The sequence below is a fragment of the Hippopotamus amphibius genome, chromosome 5 (genome assembly GCF_030028045.1).
Source record: "Hippopotamus amphibius kiboko isolate mHipAmp2 chromosome 5, mHipAmp2.hap2, whole genome shotgun sequence".
In the NCBI taxonomy this organism is placed as follows: Eukaryota; Metazoa; Chordata; class Mammalia; order Artiodactyla; family Hippopotamidae; genus Hippopotamus; species Hippopotamus amphibius.
Window position 1 is genome coordinate 85654380 of NC_080190.1, and position 25406 is coordinate 85679785.

At 39.7% G+C, this 25406-nt stretch overlaps 1 protein-coding gene across 1 annotated transcript in view; it reads left to right on the top strand.

The window, feature by feature from the left end:
- Positions 1-25406, top strand: part of RYR2 (ryanodine receptor 2) — a 549009-nt gene that overhangs the window by 513967 nt on the left and 9636 nt on the right. The window contains exons 100-107 of the mRNA XM_057736978.1: positions 1193-1326; positions 5151-5211; positions 6812-6958; positions 9357-9491; positions 19817-19973; positions 21402-21466; positions 23549-23649; positions 24506-24557. Coding sequence (XP_057592961.1) covers positions 1193-1326; positions 5151-5211; positions 6812-6958; positions 9357-9491; positions 19817-19973; positions 21402-21466; positions 23549-23649; positions 24506-24557 — 852 coding nt within the window. The remainder of the gene's footprint in view (positions 1-1192; positions 1327-5150; positions 5212-6811; positions 6959-9356; positions 9492-19816; positions 19974-21401; positions 21467-23548; positions 23650-24505; positions 24558-25406) is intronic.

Genomic DNA, 25406 nt, shown 5'->3' on the forward strand with positions numbered 1-25406 from the left:
AGGCTTTTTCACTACCGTTGCCATTTTCGGTTTTCTTTTCATGTACCTAATTGTATACATTCAGAAAAAGCTCATTTTTATTTCTGCTAATCCTTTCTTTCTTTCCGTTCACGTATTTTTTCCTCCATCCACTCTCATCTCTTACTTCAGCTTCCCCCTTCTCTTTCCCTGGTTCTCATTCCTTTGTTTCTCCTATGCTCCTGTTCCTTGCTTTCTTACCCGTCTTTTACTGCCAGCTCTCTCTCCTCCTGCATTTCTTTCATTATTTTTTCCTGTTGCCTCCATTTTCATTGATGTGCGGGATCCTCATGGTATAGAAACCCTAGGCTGAGAGTCAGAGACAGAGGTACTGAGCTCGCGGGTGATCGGTGAGTCCACGTCTAAGCACGGATGAAAAAACCCAATACCTGGGCAAGGCCAGGCGAAAGTGAAAGGAGAGAGAGGGGCAAGGAAGCCGAGGGGGGTTGCTAATAAGTGATTCTAATGATGAACAAGGAATCCATAATCCAGATAAGAATCAAACTGAGGACCTGAGGATGGTGACAAGGTTCCAGGTTCAGGTGTTACTGAAGAATGACTGGAGTCAGGATACTATGCTGGGAGTTATATGGTTACCATGGAGACCATGGAGAGGATGCCAGCCTGTCATGGCCAGCCCAGTGGCATGCCATGCTCTATGCAGATCTTTGCTGGGAGTCAGCCTTGCCTGGATGCTTCCTTACCCCATCTCTTGCCAAGCCAAGATTGGGCATGTTGTATTCTCTAAGATACAATTTCTTTATCTGCAGAGTAGGATGCTAATTATAGGAAACTTACATATTATGACAGTCCCTGGAGGGAAAAGCAAGTCAAACTTCTTGGCACAAAGTATGAATTTGGTGGCAGTTACTTTATTCCATTTTCTCTCACCTCTTTACCCATTTACTTAAGCCCATCCTCTTTTTTTGCATACCTTTCTCTCTTGCATAAGAAATCTTGTTCTTCAGATAGGTATTATTTACAACACTATAAGTTCGCTTAGACGTTAGGCAGTGTGATCACAGAACACGAGCCGTAAGCTAGATTTTTAAGTGAACTTGAAAGTAAGACAAATATATGCTAGGTATAAAAATAATTGGATGTTTGCATGTGTATACATAGATGCAATCACTTAATGATAGAGGCCAGTAAAATGCTTTTCTTCTTGCCCCAGGTTATGGATAAATATGGAGAGTTCTACGGCCGAGACAGAATCAGTGAGTTACTTGGCATGGACAAAGCTGCCTTGGACTTCAGTGATGCCCGGGAAAAGAAGAAGCCAAAGAAAGACAGCTCCCTGTCGGCTGTGTGAGTGTTAATTCTGCTCTCTCCGAGGTCTAGGTGGAAAGGAGGAAAAATTAATGCACTTCTGAACTAGCTAGTGTATTGATTTCCTTTCAGTGTCAGAGGAGTAGAGAGATGAGAAAAACAGAGACTGTATATAAAGTCTGCTTTTGTACTTCCAGGTATTTTTGTGACTATGGAATCATTAGATTTAATCTATTAATTTTTGAAGGTGCCTTTTTTGTTATTTACATAAAACAAGAAAAAAATAAAGAATATTTATGTTCTTGATTTGCTTTTTATTCCTAAATGCCACTTAAGTCGAAGTCAAAGATGCAAAAGCATAATATTTGACCTTTTTAAATACTTCCTGTTTGAAAAGAAGTTAATTTTCTTGTTTTGGAAAAGTGAGCTATGTAGACCTTTTATTAGAAATGTTCAAAATTCATATCCTTTTATTATAATTGTGTTTTATTTATATAGCAAAGACAATAGGCTGAAGTACTGTGCTGTCATTACTTGGAAAGTTTACTTTGAAATGAGGCACTCTTATATAGGGCTTGTATGGAATAATATATTATGATATAATTAGAAGGATGTAAACCAGTTGAATTGAATTCACCTGAGATTGAATTTCACACACACATGTACATTATTAATATACATATATATATCTTTCTGTTTTGTAAATTTAATCAACTGTAATTGTAGAATAATTGTAAAGCCTACATGCTTTTTAAAATGCAATTTTTTTTCTTTTTTTCTTTTCTTTTCTTTTATTTATTTACTTATTTATTTATTGGCTGTGTTGGGTCTTTGTTGCTGCACACAGGCTTTCTCTAGTTGGGGCGAGCAGGGGCTGCTCTTCATTGTGGTACGTGGGCTCCTCATCATGGTGGCTTCTCTCGTTGTGGAGCACAGGCTCTAAGCATGTGGGCTTCAATAGTTGTGGCACTTGGTCTCAGTAGTTGCGGCTCGTGGGCTCTAAAGCACAGGCTCAGTAGTTGTGGTGCGTGGGCTTAGTTGCTCCGTGGCATGTGGGATCTTCCTGGAGCAGGGATCGAACCTGTGTCCCCTGCATTGGCAAGCAGATTCTTAACCACTGCACCACCTAGGAAGTCCCTAAAATGTAATTCCTCATTGTAGGCACGTCACAATTTTAGAAAAAACATAATAGGAATGTAATGTTACATTCCCTTATCTGTGTATTTAAGGTATCAGTCAATTAGGTATGTGATAATTTCTTTGAAAACATAAATATTTAAGGTTCTGTAGAGAAAGGTTAGTTTGTGTTAGATAAATATTTTAGTTAGCATTAAAAAAAAATTTTGACTGAGTTCTTTGGTCTTATACTTTTTATCTCTCTGCAGCCTTATTAGAGCTATTTGGGCCTTTAAAAGTAATATAAACCCAGTTCAAAAGTAGTTAGATAAGCAAAGATATAGCAAATTATGAATTCAGATTTAAAATATTACCTTGGTACTTTAAGAAAACAAATATGGTTCTTCAAGACTACTCACTGTGTGTGAGATGAAACCCAGCTGACAGCCCCGAGGCACTAAGGCCCTGTGTTAGAGTGTCATGTAAAACAAGGACTGCTGCAAAGGGTGCTGAGTCAGTCTCCCACCAACATTTTCAGATCCCTGAGACGCAATGTAGAATTAAATAGTTCTACTGAATTACGCATTTTCCGTGGTCATATTTGTGACTCTAGAAAATAAGTCTGAAAAAGGAGAAGGAAAGTTTAGACTGTTATTTTATTATGAACAGTTTTAAAGTAGTGGAATTTTCCACTGTTTTACATAGTAAATGTTTGCAGGTTTGGCCCCTAGCAAAGTACCAAGAAATGAATGTGACATTTATTAATATCTTTAAATATGGATAATAAAGTTAGAAGAATAAAGATCCAGTAAATAACACACATTTACCAGGAAAAAATTTACATGTAGTGTTCCTTTATTAAAGTGTTTAGAAGGATGGAGTTTTAAAAGATTATCTGGTTTCTATATGAGTATTATCTTAATGTGAAAATTTGCAGACAAGGATGATTCATGAATCTGTGTGTACATGTATTTATTTATCAGTCAGATATATAGGGCTTGGTATGTGCACATTTAAATAGGTGGCCAGCTCACCTCCTGGGGATAGAATGGCCACCAGCAGCCTGAAAGCCTGCATGCTTCTTCATTTGTGTCTTCGTGGAGTGAGAGGGGTGCTTATATTTCAAAACCATCTAGCAAAGCTCCTGTTAATCATAAGAGTAAATTTTTAAACAAAATAAGAACTACTATGGGAAATTCAGACATCCTGATATAAAACCTTGTTTTGGATTGCTTTCATGGGAAGTAATCATGCTCTGATGTAGTTTGTCCTGTGGCTTTTTTTTTCCATCTCCTTTTTTTATTTAAGAAAAAGTATTCTTATATTGAAATCCATTGTAAATATGCATGAAACAAAGATGTTATTTAATAATAAAATTAATTATAACTCAAAGACAGCTTTATTTCCTTAAAATAAAAAATCCATGGCTAAAGTAAATTAAACCTTAACACTAAGGGGAAAAGTCTCCTAAGAAGTCAGCTTAGAGTATCAACTATTTATCTTTGCACTTGTAATTTAAGATTGATTTAAGATTTAAGAAATGATTAATTAAAGACTAAAACAGTAAGTCTAGAGAAGCCTTTTTGAAAATAGCACCAATATTATATTGAATTATTATCATATCACTTCCCTGGCATGTTGGAAAGCCTAACAGAATTATAATTTCTAGCCCCATAAACCAGTGACAAGTTCTGAAAAAAATGAAAGTTAAAAAGTATATTATAATACATGTTCATTTTAATCTGCAAGATCACGAATGTTTATGTCAAGATTCATTCATTCATATTCTTGAGAGACATTCAGTGTGTGACATAGAATGCTTGGTGCTGGGGATTTCACAGACTAGTGAGCAAGGCATCGGTACACATACACACACACAGTTACGGCTGCAAAACAATGTGGAAAGCGATTACAGAGCGAGGTGTCTGTACCACAAAGTGCTATGGAAACCAAGGGGAAGGGTTAAATTCCTTCTTGGATAGAGAAGGAAATAGAGAGGGGGCATTTCTGAAAGCAAAAGGAAACAAAAACAAAGTGAATAAGCCCTTTCACTGGCAAAATCAGCACAGTTGTAAAATAAATGTGGACATTGATACAAGTTTTTATTAGTTGAACTAAAAATCTTTCTGTTGGGATGCCATTACGAATGTATAATCCAAGTTAGAGGGACTTCCCTGGCGGTCCAGTGGTTAAGACTTTGCCTTCCAATGCAGGGGATGTGGGTTCAATCCATGGTCATGGAGCTAAGATCCCAAATGCCTCATGGCCAAAAAATCAAAACATGGAACAGAAGCAGTATTGTGGCAAGGTCAATAAAGACTTTGGGAATCGTCCACATCAAAAAAAATCTTAAAAAAAAAAAAAGAAAGGGAGGAAACTTTTGATATACCTATGTTGGTTAATTTAGTACAGTGTCCGGGAATAATTGTCATATATAAAGTGTTTATCTTATATTTAATGTAGGAAAAGAAAAGGTCAAAAAGAAAGGACTATTTTTATATAATAGAAGACATGGTGATGCCTTGTTTTGTTTTCCAAGATTCCTCTAAAAAACAAAAATCACAACACTCTGGAATACATTTTCCCACAGAGCTCTTAGCTGTTCCCTGGGCAGCTGAGCTACAGCTCGTCTCCTGAGATGGTTGCCAGCCCCGCCTCACGGAGAGGGAATGCCAGCAGGTTCTTATAAGCCTGTGAGTCTTTGCTTCACATACGCATCTACAAATTCTTCTTTTTTGTCTTTCCAGACTGAACTCTATTGATGTGAAGTATCAAATGTGGAAACTAGGAGTCGTTTTCACTGACAACGTAAGCCAACTTCATTCCCACAAAGTAAAACGCACTCGGATTAGATGAGTTTGCTGGGCTTTTGAGGTGGAAAGACAGCTATTTAAGAAAGTTATTCAAATATCAGTTCGTTTCATACTGACCATATATGAGAAAGACCCACAGAAATATATGATTCGTCAGCCCCTCTCTCATACCATTTCTTTCAGTGGCTGAAAGATTAAAGTGAAAATGTATTTACACAAGAATATGAAACAGAGATGCAGATTCACATGTATTTTCATTCAGGTTTTTAGTTGAGCAGTGGCATCCTTCAAAAGTGTTATAGATGTTAGAAAGTTCTAAATAAATTTTTAAAGTTTTTTTTTTTTAACATTAATTGCAATCCATTTGTTTCCACCAAGTTAGGTACATTAAATTATTGTTTTCTTTAACTTAACGGATCCTTCTTTTATCAAAGAGCCTGTGAGTTAAACATAGGGCCCGCATTTATATACAAATATAATGGAAAAAAAAAATCACCCATGACTAAAAGCCACCAGCTGTCAAGGCAGAGAAGTGCATTATACTAGCTCATTGGCTCAATAGCTTGACTTTTTTGATTCTTAGAATTTTCAGTTTAAATCACTGTTACTGTCCATTGGTTTTATGTTGCCATTTGCTGGTTATGGGAGGTTGCTAGAGAACCATGAAACATGGCTGAATAGCGTGACCGTACCTTTTGCTGTCAGATCTCAGCCCATCCCCTCATGACTGCTTCTTAATTCTTTTACCATCTTCTCACACCTCCTACAGAAAGGAATGTAAGAACATCCCCTAAGGCTTTCTGCTGTTCTTGCTGCTGTGCTTTCTTCCTTGGACATCTCACATACTCTCAAAATCTCACTCTAATTTTAGCGCTGGCTTTTTTAGTGAACCTTAGTTCCATTCTCCTAAAGACCTGTGACACCCCTTCCCCAAATACTCCTGCCTCTGTCCCTACCCCTGCCTCACCCAGCCATGGGCCCAGAACTCTGGCTATCTTAGAGAACCCTCCAAAGAGCTCAAAATCAAGTCTTGAAGTATCTTTAAAACTGCCAACTGTTAAGTAAGGTGTCTTGCAGCTAACTCCTCATCTAACAATGGAAGCAACACCCCTGAATAAAAAGGAGGCCACCCCAACTCAGCCATATGTGGCAACGTCTGGAGACATTTTTGGCTGTCACGACTGGGGAAGGGGAATGCTACTGGCAACTAGTGGGTAGAGACCAGGGATGCTGCTAGCTAACCATCCTACAGTGCACAGGATGACATCCACAACAAAGAATTATCTGGCCCAAACTCTCAAAGGTTGACATAGTAAGTTGCTGCTGAGTAGTAAGTCAATACATTTTTTCCCTGTGGGAGGATAAAACAGCCACTCCAATATAAATGGAGAGAATGGCATTGAACCTTGCAGAACAAACTATATAAAAATAAAATATGCAGACAAACTGATATAACTAATTGGAATTACATGCATTTATAGTCTAAGAAGATAAAGCCAATGGAATGGTTTATAATAGAATGAGAGCAGAGTAGCTTTTGACGATAGCTTGTGTTCTGTTTTCTGACATGCTTCTCTGTCGTTTCGTCTTACTAGTCCTTCCTCTACCTTGCCTGGTATATGACTATGTCTGTCCTTGGACACTATAACAACTTTTTCTTTGCTGCCCATCTGCTTGACATTGCTATGGGATTCAAGACGTTAAGAACCATCTTGTCATCAGTAACTCACAATGGCAAACAGGTAAAAGTTTATCTTTACTTCTCCCCCTGCAAAAACTGAAAAAGCAACAACTCTTCCGACAGAAGTAAAACCAAACCTCAAATGACCATGTCCAGTTGTAAAGATTTTTGTGAACAGAGGATCTGTACTTTTTCTCCTATAAACTATGAAGATTTGTAGTTTGAGAGTCCTCCAGACCTACATTCAAGTCTTGGCTTGATCGATTAGCTGTGTGACCTTGGGTACATTATTTAACGTTCTTAAATCGCAACTCCCTCATTTTGTAAACTGAGTACAATAAAAGTACTGACTTTAGCAGGGTTTTGTGAAAATTAAATAAAAACATAAATGTGGAGGTCTTAGCACAGGCCCCGGCACATTAAACACTCAGGGAAATAGTTATTTTGTTCTGAATATGATATTTGCTATATTTAATACTGTGCAGAAACCAAAATATGTTGCAGCATCCTAACACACTAGCTATGTTAGTAATAAAACATGAGATGCTCCTTTCTTAATTTAATATAATATTTTAAAACTGGATATTCAGGGGCTCTTTTCTCCACTTTTAAATTGGGCAAAAAGAATAATAAAGTTTCACCCTTGACAAGCTCATGCTTACTTGGAGAAAAGCCAGCTTAATTCCAGATAATCAGCTCATGTTCTAATGCAACCCATTTGTAATGTTAAAACTTTCATTGTTAATAAACTTATCCGTTCATTCTCAACTTATCAAGTGTCCACCGGGAGGTCACACATTCTATGTTAGTTATTTACAATAACAGAGTCCTTCTTTTCCAGAATTTTATAATCCAGCACATTTTAAAATCAGTGCCCTTCCAAACACCTTGAACCACGTCCATGGTTAAATTCACAGTATCGTGACCTTAGGTTTTCTAAACCTCAGCACGATGTTCTTAGGTCTGTCACTGATGTTTCTGAATATGAGTGTGATACGCATGGCACATTGCAATCCAGTGACGAAATGTGTGCTATGCTCATTCAGTGGTCAGTTAGTAAATTGGTTTTGAGCTCCCAGAACGGGAGATACTGACTCTGTGGGGTATCTTCACACACAAAGTCTGGCACTGCCCTCAATGTCGAAACGTTTCTTTATTTCTAAACTTTATTACTTCTCCTTTTGAGGTATCAAATCTTCATTTGTAAAGATAAATAGAGCTTAATAGTCCTTATAAGTAAAACATGCAGAAATTTACAGTGGCTTTGTACTTAATTCATAGAAGTCAATTAAGCCCTCTATTGAGACATGTATTTTTCCAGATAATTATAAAGTGATTTTTTTGTTTGTTTTTGGGGGTTTTTTTGTTTGTTTTTTGGGTTTTTTTTTGGGGGGGGGGATTTGGGTGTTTTTTACGATAAACTGCATGTATTTAAAGTGTACAATTTGATTTTTTTCCTCTTATCAGTAATGTACACGTGGCAATCCCATAAACTGATTTTTTAAAGACTTAATATATGCTCCCACACTTAGGAACACAGGGCTATGTTGTAATCAGAGGAAGTAGACATTAAAAATAATGTATTTTAGTGTGTTTAGAATTTCTGTGATAGAACCGGAAATATATTTTTACCACCTTGGTGAAAATCACATTTAAAAAAATACATATTCACATACAAATTCTATGTATATTCATATATATACATATTCCATAAAATATGTGTTTATATATATACATATATGTGCATATATATACATGTATATAAAGTTTAGTTTGGAATTAAAGAAAGATTACATAGAGTTGAAAGAAGACCTTTCAAACCATGACTTCTGTTTATACACTTGAGAAAATTAGCCTTCAAAATAGTGTTAGCTATTAGCTATTAAACTGTCTTTCCCTTTGATCATTGCTTTATGTTAACAAAGCCAGACTTCTTAGTTTTATTTTTTTAATATTTATATTACACATTATTAGTGGTTGTGCATTTCCAGATGTTAGAAGCAATTCCTATTTAGTTTTAGGATGTAACTGAAAGAAAACATGATTTACAGTCCCTCTTGTTATAACAAAATACAGTTTTTATTAGGAATGTAAATTATTTAAAGGGAACAGACCTTATGAAAAGAGAGAACATATTTAATGTAGCATCTAGTACCAAATATTTAGATGATAGAAAAATGATCATATTAAGCTGCTTACTAATATCATTAATATCAATTGGGATATGAAACTAAATCAGAGTTTATTCATATTCCAGTCGTAGTATGTATTTATTAGCCAATTAGGTTGTCAAGTTTTACATAAAATAATCTGGCAACTTGATAAAATAAAGAAACAATGAAAATTGGTTTCCCCACTGGGAGGATAAGAAAGGTATGAGGTGTGGATTCCATTAGCTTTTAATCAGTAAATCCACTGATGTATTTCTAATACACGTTCAATGTCACATTGCTTTCCAGCTTGTATTAACTGTTGGCTTATTAGCTGTTGTCGTATACCTGTATACTGTCGTGGCATTCAATTTTTTCCGAAAATTCTACAATAAAAGTGAAGATGGCGATACACCGGACATGAAATGTGATGACATGCTAACGGTAAGTTCATATACTTTGATCTCCTATGAATGAAAAAAAATTCTCAGGCTTCTTCAATCCCAGGAATTATGTAGCTATTATTTAACAGTGCCAAATAGAAAGTAGTGCACACAACAAAAAGTTGTGTGGCTTTTTAAAGAACTGACGATTTTCATTTTTTGTGGAACATAAAGGACCATTTCTGCCAATTTTGCACATCTGCCCCATTAGCCTGATAATTAGTAGAGCCTGAGTAAAGTCCTTAGAACTGGAAAGGTATATTCTAGGACAGCAGGTAAAATTATTTCCTTGTAGAAGATTTAGGTATTTGTTCACCTTAATGACTTGAACGGAAATTACTAAAGTCCAAAATATCTATTTTTTATGTTGAGTATCCTGGCTTAAATTACCCTTTCAAAATCAACAGATGTTAAAGCTTTCGTATTGCTTTATTACTGTTCTATAACCTGCATCTCTAATATTGACAAATCAGAAATTAGCATATATGAGATATTAGACTGGGAAGGGGAAAATTAGACAAAATATTTAACCTGTAGCTGGAAAGAGATGAATACTTCAGTGAGCTACAAATTGAGATACCTACACAGTTGGGGTTGGTGTAAGTAAAAGATGGACATAAGGGTGCTGAAATTACTCTAGAAAAAATAAACATCTGAAAGGAGGCATTGAGAAAGAATTAGTAATATTATAAAGACTAGTGATTAAGACAGTTTTTGTACTAGAGAATGACAGATCAATGGAATAGATAGATTTCAGATATACATGGAGATTAAAAGTATGATCTAAGTGGCCTTAGAAATTATGAACTGAAAAGTAAGTCAATAAAGAGTATTGGTACCATGAACATGCTGTTAGGAGGAAACTGATAAAAATGGATGCCAAACAAGTTCTTTACATCAAAATAAATTCCAAATGAAATAAATATTTCCATGCAAAAAAAGAAAGAAAAAAAATGAATAAAAGTTAGGGCAGAATTTGACTTTTGAAATAATAACAACAAATTTTTATTGGGGAAAGGTCTTTCTGAGTATGACGTAAAACCTAGGATCCATGCAGTCATAAAACATTACTTTAAAAAGGAACAACTATAAGGAAAATCTTAAATGCAGCTGACAAGCTAGCAAAAATACACTGAGCACTGTAACAAAGTGCCAGTTTCTTTAATTTTCAAAGTCTTTATCACATCTGAAAGAGGAAATAACAAGCCAATAGAAAAATAAGCAAATTATACATCTAGACAATTCACTATAAACTAAATTGAATCAGCTTATAAATATGGATAGATGCTCAGCCTCTATCGTATTGAGGCTTTAAAAGATACAAATCAGGGACCTGCCTGGTGGCACAGTGGTTAAGAATCTGTCTGCCAGTGCAGGGGACATGGGTGCAATCCCTGGTCCGGGAAGATCCCACATGCCTCGGAGCAACTAAGCCCATGCACTACAACTGCTGAGCCCACGTGCTGCAACTGCTGAAGCCAGCGTGCCTAGAGCCTGTGCTCCACAACAAGAGAAGCCACTGCACTGAGAAGCCCGTGCACCACAACGAACAGTAGCCCCAGCTCGCTGCAACTAAAGAAAGTCCCACATGCAACCCCAAAGACCCAGTGTAGCCAAAAAAAATAAATAAATAAAAATAAATTTAAAAAATTAAAAAAAATACAAAAAGAAATACAAATCAAAACAGTCAGTTGCCACCTTTACCTATCAAGTTTGCAAAATATTACAGTTTGTTAATACCCAGCATTATTGAATTGATTGAAAAACTGGCACCTTCATGAAAACTGTTGGCAATTTAAAATAACACACCAATTTGAGAGAAATTCTATAATATCTATCGAATTTTTAAGTATACTTACTTTTAATAAATTTAAAGGGTTGGTTTTATTTTATGTATTTATTTTTTAATTTTTATTTTTGGCTGTGTTCAGTCTTTGTTGCTGTCTGTGGGCTTTCTCTAATTGCGGTGAGCAGGGGCTACTCTTCATTGCAATGCATAGGCTTCTCAGTGCGATGGCTTCTTTTTTGTTGCAGAACACAGGCTCTAGGTGCACGAGCTTCAGTAGTTGTGGCACATGGGCTCAATAGTTGTGGCTCGCAGGCTCTAGAGCGCAGGCTCAGTAGTTGTGGCACACAGGGCTTAGTTCCTCCGTGGCATATGGGATCTTCCCGGACCAGGGATCGAATCTATGTCTCCTGCATTGGCAGGCCAATTCTTAACCACTGCGCCACCAGGGAAGTCCCTGTGTGTATTTACCCTTTGACTTGTCAGTTCCATTGCTAGTAATTGACCTGTTCATTCACAAATATGACTCTCTATATTCAAGGCTATTAGCTGCTGTCACAAATTGAAAATAATATAAATTATCACCTACAGAGTCCTGATTAAATAAATTATGGTAAATCCATGTAATGGAAAAGTATGCAGTTTTTTTAAATAGTAGACATGCTGATATGGAAAGACATACAAATTATATTTAAGTGGGAAAAAAAGCAAGATCCTGAACAATATTATGATAGGATCCTAACTATACAGGATCACACACACACACACACACACACACACACACACACACACACACAGACGCTACAATGTATATAATAGATATGCTAGACTATGCATACTGGTTTTCTGGAAGAATACATAAGAAACTGTTAACAAGAGTTCATACAGGAAGTAGGACCACAAGTTAAGGAGAGAGAAAACTTGTGCACTGGGAGACTGACTGGTCACTAGTAGTAACCCCCACCAGAGTTGCTAACAAGAGACACCTGGTGCCCCACCCCCCCCCCACCCCCCCGCCCCCAGCTGCTTCCCCACATCCCTACCCTACCATTCCAGGCCCAGGGAGGAAGGTACTTTAGAGATCCTTCATCTCCTCTTCTGTGTGCTGCCTTTAATACTGCCGTGTCTCTTTACCCCACGACCTTGCGGTAGCGGCTAGCCAGATGCAGGGAGGGGAGTGGAGGGCTGGAGGAGGCAACGAGACACAGAGGAGGGTTGATAAGTTCTAATGGCAGGCACTGTGCCGACACTGACTCAAGGGAGATTCATTTATATTCCAGGAGAATCATCCCAACGGTTCTAAATCTCAAAATTCACTAGCCTCAGGTCAGAAAGTTTTCCTGCGGTCATTTACTCCCAGAGGGTGTGATGCTCAGTGAACCAGTCAAGATTGGTGGAGAGATTGGGAGATTGGGGTTGCCATATATGCATTACTAATAAGAAAAAAAATATATCAAATTGTACACTGAAAAAAAAGATTGAGGGAAAGTAGGAAAGATTTCAGATGGGATTATTCAGTGGCCTGTGTCACACAATGGGAGCAACATGTGACTTAGATTCCCTTCTCCTACTGCGGTAAGACCCCCAAATATCCTGGTCTCTCCCTCTCACGTCATGAGGCATCTCTGGCCCTATTCAAGTTGACCTAATGATGACTACATCCTTAGATGACTGCATTTTGAATCTTGCCCTCAGGATGAGTTTCCATTGCTTTTGTTAATTTTGTCAATGGACTTACTATGAGAAGAATCCAGGCATTATTTGCAGAAGAGGTGGGGTAGGAAGACCACTGCCTTCACCTGGTTGATTTTACCCAATGACGTGAACTATGTATAAAGAAGGTAGAGACGTTTGCCTCCCCTTAGGATGAGGAAATAGGCTTCTTGATCTTTTCAGCTATGGGCTTGGGACTGAGCTACAGCCAGGATTTTGTTCAGTTTCAGGAATCTCTATCCATACGGGTGAGACTACCTCTGACTAGCTCTGCTGTAGGGGTTTCTATCTCTACACATAATAAACGTATCTTGCTTTTGACTGGGGTGAGGTTGGAGGCATCAGTTTGCATCGTGGGTGTTTCTTTCTTGTGAAAACTCAGTTCCAAGATACAGACTATCCCTTGGTTCCTACCTCTTTCATAACTATGTCCTGCTGTCCATCAGCTGAACCAAACAGGAGTCTGTGTAGTTTTGCACGCATCCAAACCCATCTGATTGTTCTTAACAACTATCGTGTCAGAGGCCACATTACCTAGATTAACCTTTCAGTTTTAGACCTGAAAACCCCTATTAAACTGCCTCTTACTAATGCTCGTGCAGGGAGGTTTTGAAGAGGCCAACGGCATTTAAAATGTAACTAACCATTTACAGTAGTGTTTCTTAAAAGTGGAGGCTTAGTAAAACCGAACAGCTAGCAAGACAGAATTATGGAGGGGCAAGTGGTCAGATTTAATTGTTTGAATTCCCCAAAGAGAATCCTTTCTTTATGCCAGTCTCCATAGCGTTTCTTTTTCAAAAAGTAAAGTCTGGTATTCACATCTGAGATGGGTTTTCCTCACTCACATCGTATTTTATTGCCATCATCCTGAGTTCCCATCGCCTTTGTTGTTGCAGGTTTTTTCTTCGGGTCTCCAAGAACATTGTAGGTTTTCCCGGGGATGTAATTCACCCACCAGTGTTTCATAACTTACAGCAGGTGGCACTGTAGCTGCAGTTTTGCCCACTCGGTGATGATTCATACTTAAATTTCTTTCCTTCTTTCTTTACTTATTTATTTATTTAGGATTATGGTGTTTTGAGCCAGAGAATCTAATTAAACCGGCAGTAACCTGATAGAATTTGAACCTCTTCACCAAGAATGTAGGAGGAGAAAGTGAAAAATAATCTGAAGTTTTAAAGTCCAAGGCAAAAAGCTGACTATAGCTACAGAGGCAGGGAGACTAATGTGGCATATATAGGAGGATTCATCTCAAAAGGAGTGGTTTTCAGCCTCAAATGCCCAGAGGAATCACCAAGAAAACTCTTTGTAAATCCACAGATCTTCAAGACAAACTCCAGATCCCTTGTGTCAGAAACTGTAGGAAAGGTATCAAGGCCTGCGTGTTGGAAAAAGCTTTCCAGGTGGTTGAGATAAAAAGTATACTCCTAGGGAAGTAACCTGCTTGGGTAATTGTTCTAAATCACTTATTTTACCCTATCTGCTCAACCAATAATCTGTTTCTCTCTAGTTCAGTCTCTTTCTCTTTTTCTCTCCCTGTGTCTATTTCTCTTGCTCACACCTGCCTTTTTTTTTTTTTTTTTTTTTTGCTAAGATGAAGATCTTGTAAGGATCTTCACCAGAGTCCAGTAGAAACTGTTACCTTCAGTGTCCCCTAAAGGCAACATAAACAGTGGTTAACCCCAGAAGGTATCCGTTTAGGAGGTGGATGAGGGAGAATGTCACAGAATATTAAATCTTGAGAACTGACAACTGCCTTGCCGGCATTTTTGTGGCACCAACCACTTTCCTCCCTCATTACTCAGACCCTGTGAAGAAAGCAGTGTATCTGTTTGCTCCCCAGCATAGCTTCTCCAGCTCTCATTATCAGGGTGAAGCTGATTCTCTGAAAAGGAAGGTGGATGAAAGAATTTACTTTTTCAGGAGCAGAGTGATAATTTGATAGGTGAGAGCCTGCCGCCCCGTGTGAGTAGGTGGTCACCGTGTTTCCTCCTCCTCCACCACCACACCATCTTTCTACTGTTTCTGGTGGTAACTCCTGATAATGAAGGAGAAGGCTGGGAAAATCAATATCAAAATCCCACTGGTGAGCTGTGCATTTTTTTTTCTTTTTCACTCTGGTATCTTATGAAGCCTAACTAGGCACATCCACAAAACTCTACCTGTCTTTTCACAGCACGATCCCTCTTCAGAATTGTTAGCGCTGTCATAGAATGAAGGCAAGCAATGAGATGCAGATATTGCCAGGAGAGGCTAGGTGGCTGACAAGAGATCTAAAAAGAAGGAGACATTTACTTTGGTAATTTAGCCTCATTACGTGGTCTTGTTTTCAACTTTAATGTCTAGAAAGTAAAAGTGAATCATTTGCCTGAGGACAGACTCACATTAACCAGAGTCCTAAGAGTCTGATGTATGAGTCATCATACCAGCATTCCCACTCATTAAGAGTTCAGGCAACAAGTTGATTGTCTCGTCCCTATAGAAAAACTCTATATGGGGAGCCAAATTATAATCCAAAAGTCTTGGTCAGCAGGCATTAGCAAGAAGAATTATCTGGATGATCTTAGTCACATGCATGTCAAATAAGCGGGCTTGGAGAGCTAGGACATTCCAGGACCTGAACAGGGAACTGCAGTCCTCCACTGTTGGCCCACTGTGGGTGTCAGTGTGGGGACTCAAAGGGCCAGAATTTGACATGGAGAAATGCCAGACCACAGCCAGGTAGACTGTCCACATTGAGTCCCCAGCAGAAGCAGGCAGGGAGGAGGATTACAAACAAAGCTAAGGATGGGGAAGGCAGGAAAGGATGGCCTGTGTTAGCTCACTAGGTAAAGAGTAGACAGCTGCAATAATGATTCTATGTCCTGTGGCCACAGTTAAGCACACATGAAGATAGATTTGGAGGAAAACATATAACCCCTAATTTTCCTTAATAAAAATAAGAAATGCATATGGTAAAAAAGAATTCCAACAGTATCCAAGAATATACAGGGAAAATTAAGCTTTCCCTTCCCACAGATCCACTGTTAACAGTTTCAAGCACTGTTTTAGACAAACAGTTCTAAGAAATTAATGCCTTGTCCAGAGGGCTTTTTTAAAATGTCTTCAAAATTTTACTTCCAAAGATTGATTCAGTAGGTGGTACTAGGAATCCAGAATGTTTAAGCCTCCAGGAGATGCGGATGCAGAAAATTGGTCTTATCAGGCTGTCTGTAAAAAAGAACTGTCCTGGCCTCTGGGTAAGAGAGACCCCTTCCCTGGGCTCATTGCATCCCAGACTGACAAATCTTTTTTATGAGTGATTTTTTTTTTTTAATTTTATTGACGTATAGTTGACTTACAATGTTGCAATAATTTTTGCTGTACAGCAAAGTGATTCAGTTATACGTACGTATACATTCTTTTTCATATTCTTTCCCATTATGGTGTATCCCAGAATATTGAATATATTTCCCTGTGCTCTACAGTAGGACTTTGTTTTTTATCCATCCTGTATATAGTAGTTTCCATCTGCTAATCCCAGACTCCCAATCCATCCCTCTTCAACCCCTCCTTCCCCTTGGCAACCACAAGTCTGTTCTCTGTGTCTGTGAGTCTGTTTTTTTAATAGATAAGTGCATTTGTGTCATATTTTAGATTCCACATATAGGTGATATCATATGGTATTTATCTTTCTCTTTCTGACTTACTTAGCTTAATATGATAATCTCTAATTGCATCCATGTGGCTGCAAATGGCATTATTTCATTCTTTTTTATGGCTGAGTAATATTCCATTATATATATGTGTGTGTGTGTGTATATATATATACACATACACACCACATCTTCTTTATCCATCCATTGATGGACATGTAGGTTGCTTCCGTGTCTTGGCTATTGTAAATATGCTGCAGTGAACATGGGGGTGAATGTATCTGTACAAATTATAGTTTTGTCTAGGTATATGCTCAGGAGTGGAATTGCTGGATCATATAGCAACTGTGCTTTTAGTTTTTTTAAGGAACCTCTATACTGTTCTTCATAGTGGTTGTACAAATTTAGATCCCCACCAACAGTGTAGGAGGGTTCCCTTTTCTCCACACCTTCTCCAGAATTTGTTATTTGTAGATTTTTTAATGATGGCCATTGTGACCGGTGGGAAGTGGTACCTCATTGTAGTTTTGATTTGCATTTCTCTAATGATTAGTCACATTGAGCAGCTTTTCACGTGCGTTTTGGCCATTTGTATGTCTTCTCTGGAGAAATGTCTGTTTAGGTCTCTGCCCATTTTGGGGGATTGGTTTGTTTTTTTCTTATTAAATTATATGAGTTGTTTACATATTTTGGAAATGAAGCCCTTATCAGTCACATCATTTGCAAATATTTTCTTCCAGTCTGTAGGCTGTCTTTTCGTTTTGCTTATGGTCTCCTTTACTGTGCAAAAGCTTATAAGTTTGATTAGATCCATTCATTTATTTATGCTTTCATTTCTATTGCCTAAGTGACCCAACCTTTGTTTAATTCTGTTCATTAAAGTCCAGGCATCTGACTTAGGAAATTTTTTGTATTCTGCATCTATCAGTAATTAGCTGATAAGCATTTTGGTGTCATCTTGCTGCCTATTTTTTGCCTGAACTTTATACTCTTTAAAATGACCTGAGAATTTGAGGTCTATTTGAGCTGTTCTCTATGAGAACAGCTGACGAGTCATGACTTTTCACTCATCAGTCATCTCACAGGTGATTTTTAAGTACCCATCATGTGCTGGACATAATTTAGGCACTGATGATAGAGCAGTAACCCAAGTAAGTCTTCTTATAATGGGGCTGATTCTAATGGAGTGAGATAGATCATAAAACATGAAATGAAAAATAAGTTGGAGACACAAGTCTGGAATTCAGGAAAGAGACCTGAGGCATAAACAGAAAATTTTTGAAGTAATTAGCAGAGATGATATTTAAGTATGAAACTGGGAAAGTTCCCCAAGGGAGTGTCCTAAAAGAAAGAAAAGTCAGAGAACCCAATCCTGGGCATTAGTTCATGAAGAGAGAAAGATGAGGAAGAATTGGCTAGAGGGGGCTGAGGAGGAATGACCAGAAACATAGGAGAAAATCAAAGGAGTGTGGGTGTGTCACTGAGTGAAGGTGCTGTTTCGAGGTCTTTGCCCTGTTCTTATGGCAGACGGTGAGTTTTTCGTGTTTTTGTTTTGGGGGTTTTTTGTGGGGGGTTTGTTTGTTTGTTTTGCATTGATGGGTGACATCAGTTGCGTAAATCAGAATGTCTTGAACAGCCTAAGGAGGCCTCATGGAGGAAGGATTATTCATTGAGGTTCTAAAGGATGAGTAGGTTCTAATGGGATACAAATGGGAAAGGATATTGCAAGATAAGGAGAATATGCAGGCAGAGATCTAGGATCAGGAATGTTGTATTTGGAGAAGGCATGGGTAGAGGAGAGGGTGGTGCTTGGAAGCAGTAAAAGATCAACTCAGAGAGGGGAAATGTGGCTACATCAGAGGGCCTGGAGTGGAGAGTGTGGGCTCATCCTGAATAAAGATAAGACCCTAGACATTTAACCCAGTGGCTCTCAATTGGTCCCGATGTTGCCCACCCCCCCAACCCCCCAGCCAGAGGACACTTGGCAATGTCTGCAGACATTTCTGATTATCTATGGGCTGGGGTGCTATTGCCATCTAGTGAGTAGAGGCCAGAGATCCTTCTAACATATACTACAATGCGTAAGACCGACCTCATAGCAAAGAATTATCTGGCCTAAAATGTGAATGGTGATGAGGCTGAGAGACCCTACCCCAAAGCACTTTACTGCACCCCTCTTTTTTCAGCAGTGGACACTTGCAGCTGTACATATTGTTGGTTGCTTTAAAGTTTCAGAGTTTAAACAATGAGCTACTATTTCTTCCCTGCCTCTCTCATTTTCCTTTGTTCTAGACATTAAAGTTAAAAACATTTTTTGCATTATATTCCAAATATGATAGATGAGGGGATGGTAAGTGTCAAGTCTGGTTTTTTCCTTGTTTAATTTATTTTTTCTTTCTTTTTTTTTCAATAAATTTATTTACCTATTTATTTCTTTATTGGCTCTATTGGGTCTTTGTTGCTACACACGGGCTTTCTCTAGTTGCAGTGAGTGGGGGCTACTCTTCATTGTGGTGCACCGGCTCCTTGTTGCCATGGCTTCTCTTGTTGCGGAGCACGGGCTCTAGGTGCATGGGCTTCGGTAGTTGCGGCACACGGGCTTAATAGTTGTGGCTCACGGGCTCTACAGCACAGGCTCAATAGTTGTGGTGCACGACCTTAGTTGCTCCACGGCACGTGGGACCTTCCTGGAGAAGGGATTGAACCTCTCTGTCCCCTGCATTGGCAGGCAGATTCTCAACCACTGCACCACCTAGGAAGTCCCTTCCTCGTTTAATTTCTAACATTCCATCCAGTTATATACATTGGACTTTTACTTCCCCAGTGCTTTTGTCTGTTTTGCTCAAAGAAATTGAACAATGTAATAAATATAGTTTTGTGGCCCTTTCTGTGATCTTAACGGGATTACTTTATGCCAGATGCTAGTGAGGTATTTTTCATTTCCTGCCAAGTGTGACAGCAGGTGCTAAGCGGAGGATGCAGTACAGAGTTTTGTTTAAAAGACAACAGAATGTAAGAGCCAAGTGTGTGCATCACAATTACAGACATTGAAACAAAAAGAGGTGATGTAGAAGGCAGAGATTCTCATCATTTCCAGAGTGAAGATTAGGAACTAGAGAGAGACTCTTAGGTGTGTTGAGTATGAAAATGGGCAGTGGTCCTCCAGGAAGTGATGGCATTCCTCTTTTCCAGTGCTATATGTTCCACATGTATGTCGGGGTACGTGCCGGAGGGGGTATTGGTGATGAAATTGAAGACCCAGCCGGCGATGAATATGAGATCTATCGAATCATCTTCGACATCACCTTCTTCTTCTTTGTAATTGTCATTCTCTTGGCCATAATACAAGGTAAGCGTCATTCTCACTGAAGCTCAAGAAGTTCTAGAATTTGACCTCTGTATTGTTGAAGCTTACATTAGAGATAGAGTAAGAATGTCAAGTGTTTCCTAGGAAAGCCAAATAGAACTTTTCCTTTCATTGTTTCTTCACTAGAAATCTGTAGAGGGAAAAACAAAGAAGCAGGGGCCCCTAGTCTAGGGAAAGATGGATACAGGTTTCTTTGGCCTCCTTTCAAATAACAGAATGGAAAGGGCACTTTCCTGTGTCTCATTTCCAGCCCTGCCACTGAGGACCTTTACTACTACCGGGGGGTGAGCCATTTAACCTCTTTGGGTCTGTCACATGGGAAGTATATAAAGCTCTAAGCCATGGGTTATTGAAAAGATTTCTTTAAAAATGATGTCTGTTCCGTGTGCCCTGGAAACACTACGTTGTTCTTCACAGTTGAAGAAACTGGGCCATAATAAGCCTAAGTAACTTGGCTGACACATACAGCTGAAAAGTGTCAGGGATGGAATCCAAACCCACAGGGTCTGGCCCCAGAGCCGTCACGTGCAGCCACAGAGCCACGTTGACCATTCATTCTCCCTTTTACTCCAAGATAACTTGGAGTGGATGGCTTTCTCCCCTCCTTCTATTCCAAGGTAACTTTTTTATCCCCTCCGAAACATCACTGTCATTTTCTACTTACATGTGAATCCTAGCTTGAATGAAATGTCTGTAAATGGGACATTATCCTCTAAATTCCACAAGCAAAAAATGGTACCCTTTTTTCAGTAAAGTACAGGAGCATGTTTAACACATTCATAATCCCTCCTTTATGTCTTTACTGAGTGTAACAATAATGTGTTTTATAAGAGGGCAGAGTCATAAAACACTTGGAAGAAAATGTACAGCCGGGAAAGTCACAGGAGAGAAGGGGGCAGGGCAGCAGGAAGCCGTTAGCTGCTGATTGCTGCAGTTAAGAATGTTACGGAAAGTTTATTGATGAGGAACTTGTGAAAAAACTGATTTGAGGCAAATTTCTCACGGTTCATATGGGCATGTTTGATTTGCAAATTAGCACTTGAAAATCTTATTAGTGGCATTTTCTGTACTTTATGACCATAAATCTCTATTGCTCCGTCTTGGCGTGAAGCAGGTAGTAACATACTGTTAATTGATGCCAAGGTAACCAGAGGTCTTTCCTGCTCTGTTGCTTCATTTTTAAACCCCTTTTCAAGCAGCGTGTGCCCTGGGAACTGCATGTATGTCTGCCTCCCAAAGAGATAATGCTGCTGCCCTCGTAGGAGTGCTCACAGTTTCTACCATGTTCTGACCATTTCCCAGGGTGGCTGTACGTGGTCCCTTGCCTTGGGAGGCTTAGCCAAGGAGCTACGAATTTCATTATCATTCTCTGGTTGATGAAGATTAAATGCTGTCTTTATTTAACACTAGGTCTAATTATTGATGCTTTTGGGGAACTAAGAGACCAACAGGAACAGGTCAAAGAAGACATGGAGGTAAGCCTGTGCGTGTCTGACTCTGCATTTTTGTTATGGACACTCTCTGTCCCCACTGCCTTTATAAAAGAATGATGACCATGGGAGAAGGGGGAAGGGACATGAACAGTGTGTGGCTTCGTTGGCCTGTTTTCAATTCAGGCAGCATGTGTAGTTCAACCCTGTGGCTAGGCTGTGTGGTGGGCTCCGGGTACATGCAAACAAGTATGACTCAATCTGCCCCTCAAGGAGCAGCAGGGCCGTCCACTTAAAATGGTGGACTCACAGATACGTAAACAGACAATCACAGAGCAATGTGATGAGCCCCTTATAGGAGGAAACTCTGAGTGCTGGGGTTCCTGGGGCTGGTGTCTAATTTCCTCTTGTATTATCAGGGGAGTTCTTAAAAGAACAGATGCCCCAGCTGAGGCCTGAAAATTGCAGAGGTCTGGGTTAGAGAGAGTGAGAGCAGGGCTGTTTTAGGCAACCTCCCCACCCTGACGTGCCCCACCATGCCATCACCAGGGGCACCGCTCACATCGGATTCTGTGAAAATGTCACCACCTGAGGTTCTATATACCAAGACTCTTGATTTTAGGGAATTTCATATGCAGATTTTTTTCTTCCTGGACGCATTCAGGATGAAGCATTATATTCTAGTCATGGGGCTGGAGAGGAAGGCCAACTAATTAAGAGCCTAATAACGCGTTTGAGAAATTTACAGTGTAACTTACAGGTTGGGGAACAAGAAAAAGGTTTTAAGCAGGGACAGTGAAGTGATCAGATTTACATTTTAAAAGATAACTATGGATTCAGATGGGGGAGTGAGCTACACACTGGCGCGTGCAGGGGCAGGGAAGCGGCTGTCCGCATTTTCTAGGTAGGAGATGATGAGGCCTTTGCTAAAGAAGAGCCACTGAGGATGCAGGAGCCAGAGGGACTCAGGCAGCACTTTGGAGCTGGCGTGAAAAGAACGTGGTGATTGGACAGATGCAGAGGATGGAGAGTTTGGAGCAAGCAGGATGGTACTGAGGTTTGAGCCTCTAGAAAGAAGCATGGCGGCTCAGTTACACACCGAGTGACCGAGAGAGGTAACACGGAGGAAGGGCAGATTCCTGGGGAAAGCTGTGAGATATGAACCTGTTTAGTTAAGAGATACTGAATGGTGTACAAGACTGGACTGCTGAATGGACCCTTTCTGCTCTCAGCCGCTGTTGATCCATAAGGCAGGGGGAATTGTAAATTAGCTTAATCATCCTGATTCTAGGCTCTAGCTTCTAGGGCATCATAAGTATGCCTCTAACAGTATGCAACAGCTTCTAATTTGCAGGGAAGATGAGCATCTGGAACCACATGAGGACAGCAGTTATTGAATTTATTTGAGTTGGTACATGGGAAATGCTAGTGATAAAATGGAAGGCCTGCATCTCCCTGGGCTTTGGGTACCAGGCCTGCAGATGGCAGACCTAGCAGGTGAAGAGAGAGATGGATGGGATGGGAGGGAAGCAGAGAGAGCAGATGTCCTGTTTCTAGAGAAGACATCATCCCAGTACATGTCCACTGGTTAACTGTGTGCCTCACACGATGCCTGGCGCATGGTGGACCTTCTCTGATTCACATTGATTCAACAATCACAGCTTGGTATTTGGTTTGGTCCTCCCCAGGTGGAAGGAATTTGTGCCTCCCCCATCCTCAGTGTGGTCATCAGACTTGGCCGGGATAGTTTGTGGTTTCAATTGAGGACACATTCAGCCCTACCTAGATCACTTGAGCCAGTGTCATGAACAAGAGTGGTCACTGAGCCTGGGCGTGCTCACTTAGGCTGGAGAAAATAAGGCAAAGACATTGCTTTTCAGCTGTCATCATCCTGTACTCTTCTTTCTGCCTCTATTACTTCTTGCTGGTGGTTCCTATGTCGTGTAAATTCCACAACGAAATATAGTGGTGGCAACACTTAAACTGATATTCAGGTGCTTGGCACAGCCTTCTGGGGTGATCTTCTACGTAGACTGAGTAAACCAAGTAGCTGCCCCTGAGTGATGAGTTGTGTTTCCCTTTTGCTTTCTGAACACTGACCTCTGAATATGTGCCTTTGCCTTCTAGACCAAGTGCTTCATCTGTGGGATAGGCAATGATTACTTCGACACCGTGCCCCATGGCTTTGAAACCCACACTTTACAGGAACACAACTTGGCCAATTATCTGTGAGTGTGCCTGACTCAGGCTCCCCTGCCTCTCCCGATACCCAGGCATCCCCTACCTCAGCTAGCTGGAGAAGCAGGAGAGAGGGGCCCTCTCTTTACCGGTGGCCTCAGACTTCTTATACCTCTTGGAAGGAAAGACCCACAGCTAGTGGTTCTGTTTCCTTAAGAGTAGGTTGACTTAGGAAATGAAGTTGCAGCCCTCCATGTGAATGATACCTTCTAGAACATGAAATGAAAAGGTATGAAGGATGAGCAGAGTACATACAGAGCCTTGCAGAGAGCTTTGGCCATGTTTCCCACTTCAAACAGGAGCACTCCGGCTGCTCCCTAGAGATATGTGAATCTTCATTTTTCTTTTCTGAGGAACCACAGACCTCTTTCGGCACTACTGGGAAACACAAGTGTTGCATTTTTTTCATACATAGAAATCTGACTATTACTTGAGACTAGCCAAAACTGCACTTTGGTACAATATGATTTCTTAATCTGTTTCTAATCTGATTTTAATATCTAACAGAAGAGATACAGAGTAGCATTGTAGCAATTTTAAAAAAAGTGGGCTTTGGAATTCATAAGTGTGTGATATTAGTCAAGTTATTTAACCTTTTTAATCCTCCATTTTCCAAATGAGGATCTCAACTCCTGCCTGTGAGTGAGTAAATATGGATACAGTTGCAGGCTGGGTCTGGCCCTGAGCCTGGCATAAAGCAGCTCCCAAGACATATAACTTGACCTGTGCACGCATTTTAGCTCTTTTGAAAAAATATGTTAAAAGAAGATTAAGCTTTTGGTCCCCATCTGTTTATGGTGATATTTTCATACAATCCATTTCTGATTACTCTCTCTGTATCTGTAGGTTTTTTCTGATGTATCTCATAAACAAAGATGAAACAGAGCACACAGGACAGGTAGGTAAACAGTGACCATACATAATCTGAAAGAAAGGATGAAAGAATATCTGCATGTTGGAATAAATGTGTATGTTAAACATTAATATCTGAAAGTAATTCCGATATTAATTCTGGTGTCTTAGTATAAAATTCCTGTTAACGTGGATGAGTATCCAAAGATTGCTTTAGTTGAAAAAGCAAAATTAGAATTGCACATTTATTAGCTGAAAATGCTGAGTTTGGCTTTTGATAATTATAATGTACTTGATTGCTTAATCAGATAGCAAATGATTTCAGATGAACTTCAGCCAATAGTATTATGGTCATTTAAAAATAATTACACATCCTGGGACAAGATGGCAGAGTAGAAGGACCTTGAGCTCACCCCTTCTCAGGAGCACACCAAAATCACAACTAAATGCTAAGCAACCATTGATTTAAAAAAGATGGGAACCTACCAAAAAGGATATTCTACATCCAAAGACAAAGAAGAAACCACAATGAGACAGTATAGGGGTGCACTTGCGATATAATTAAATCCCATAAACCCCCCCACCCCGAGGTGGGCAGCTCACAAACTGGAGAACAATTATATCACAGAAGTCCTCCCCACGAGTGAGAGTTCTGAGCCCCATGTCAGGCTCCCCAGCCTGGGGGTCTGGCATAGGGAGGAGGATCCCCCAGACACTTGACTTTGAAGCCAGTGGGGCTTGAGTGCGGAAGCTCCAAAGAACTGTATGAAACAGAGGTGCCACTCTTGGAGCACACGCACAAGGTCTCATGCACGCTGGGACCCAAGGCAAAAGCAGTGACTTCATTGGACCCTGGGCCAGACCTACCTTCTGGGCTTGGAGGGTCTCCTTGGGA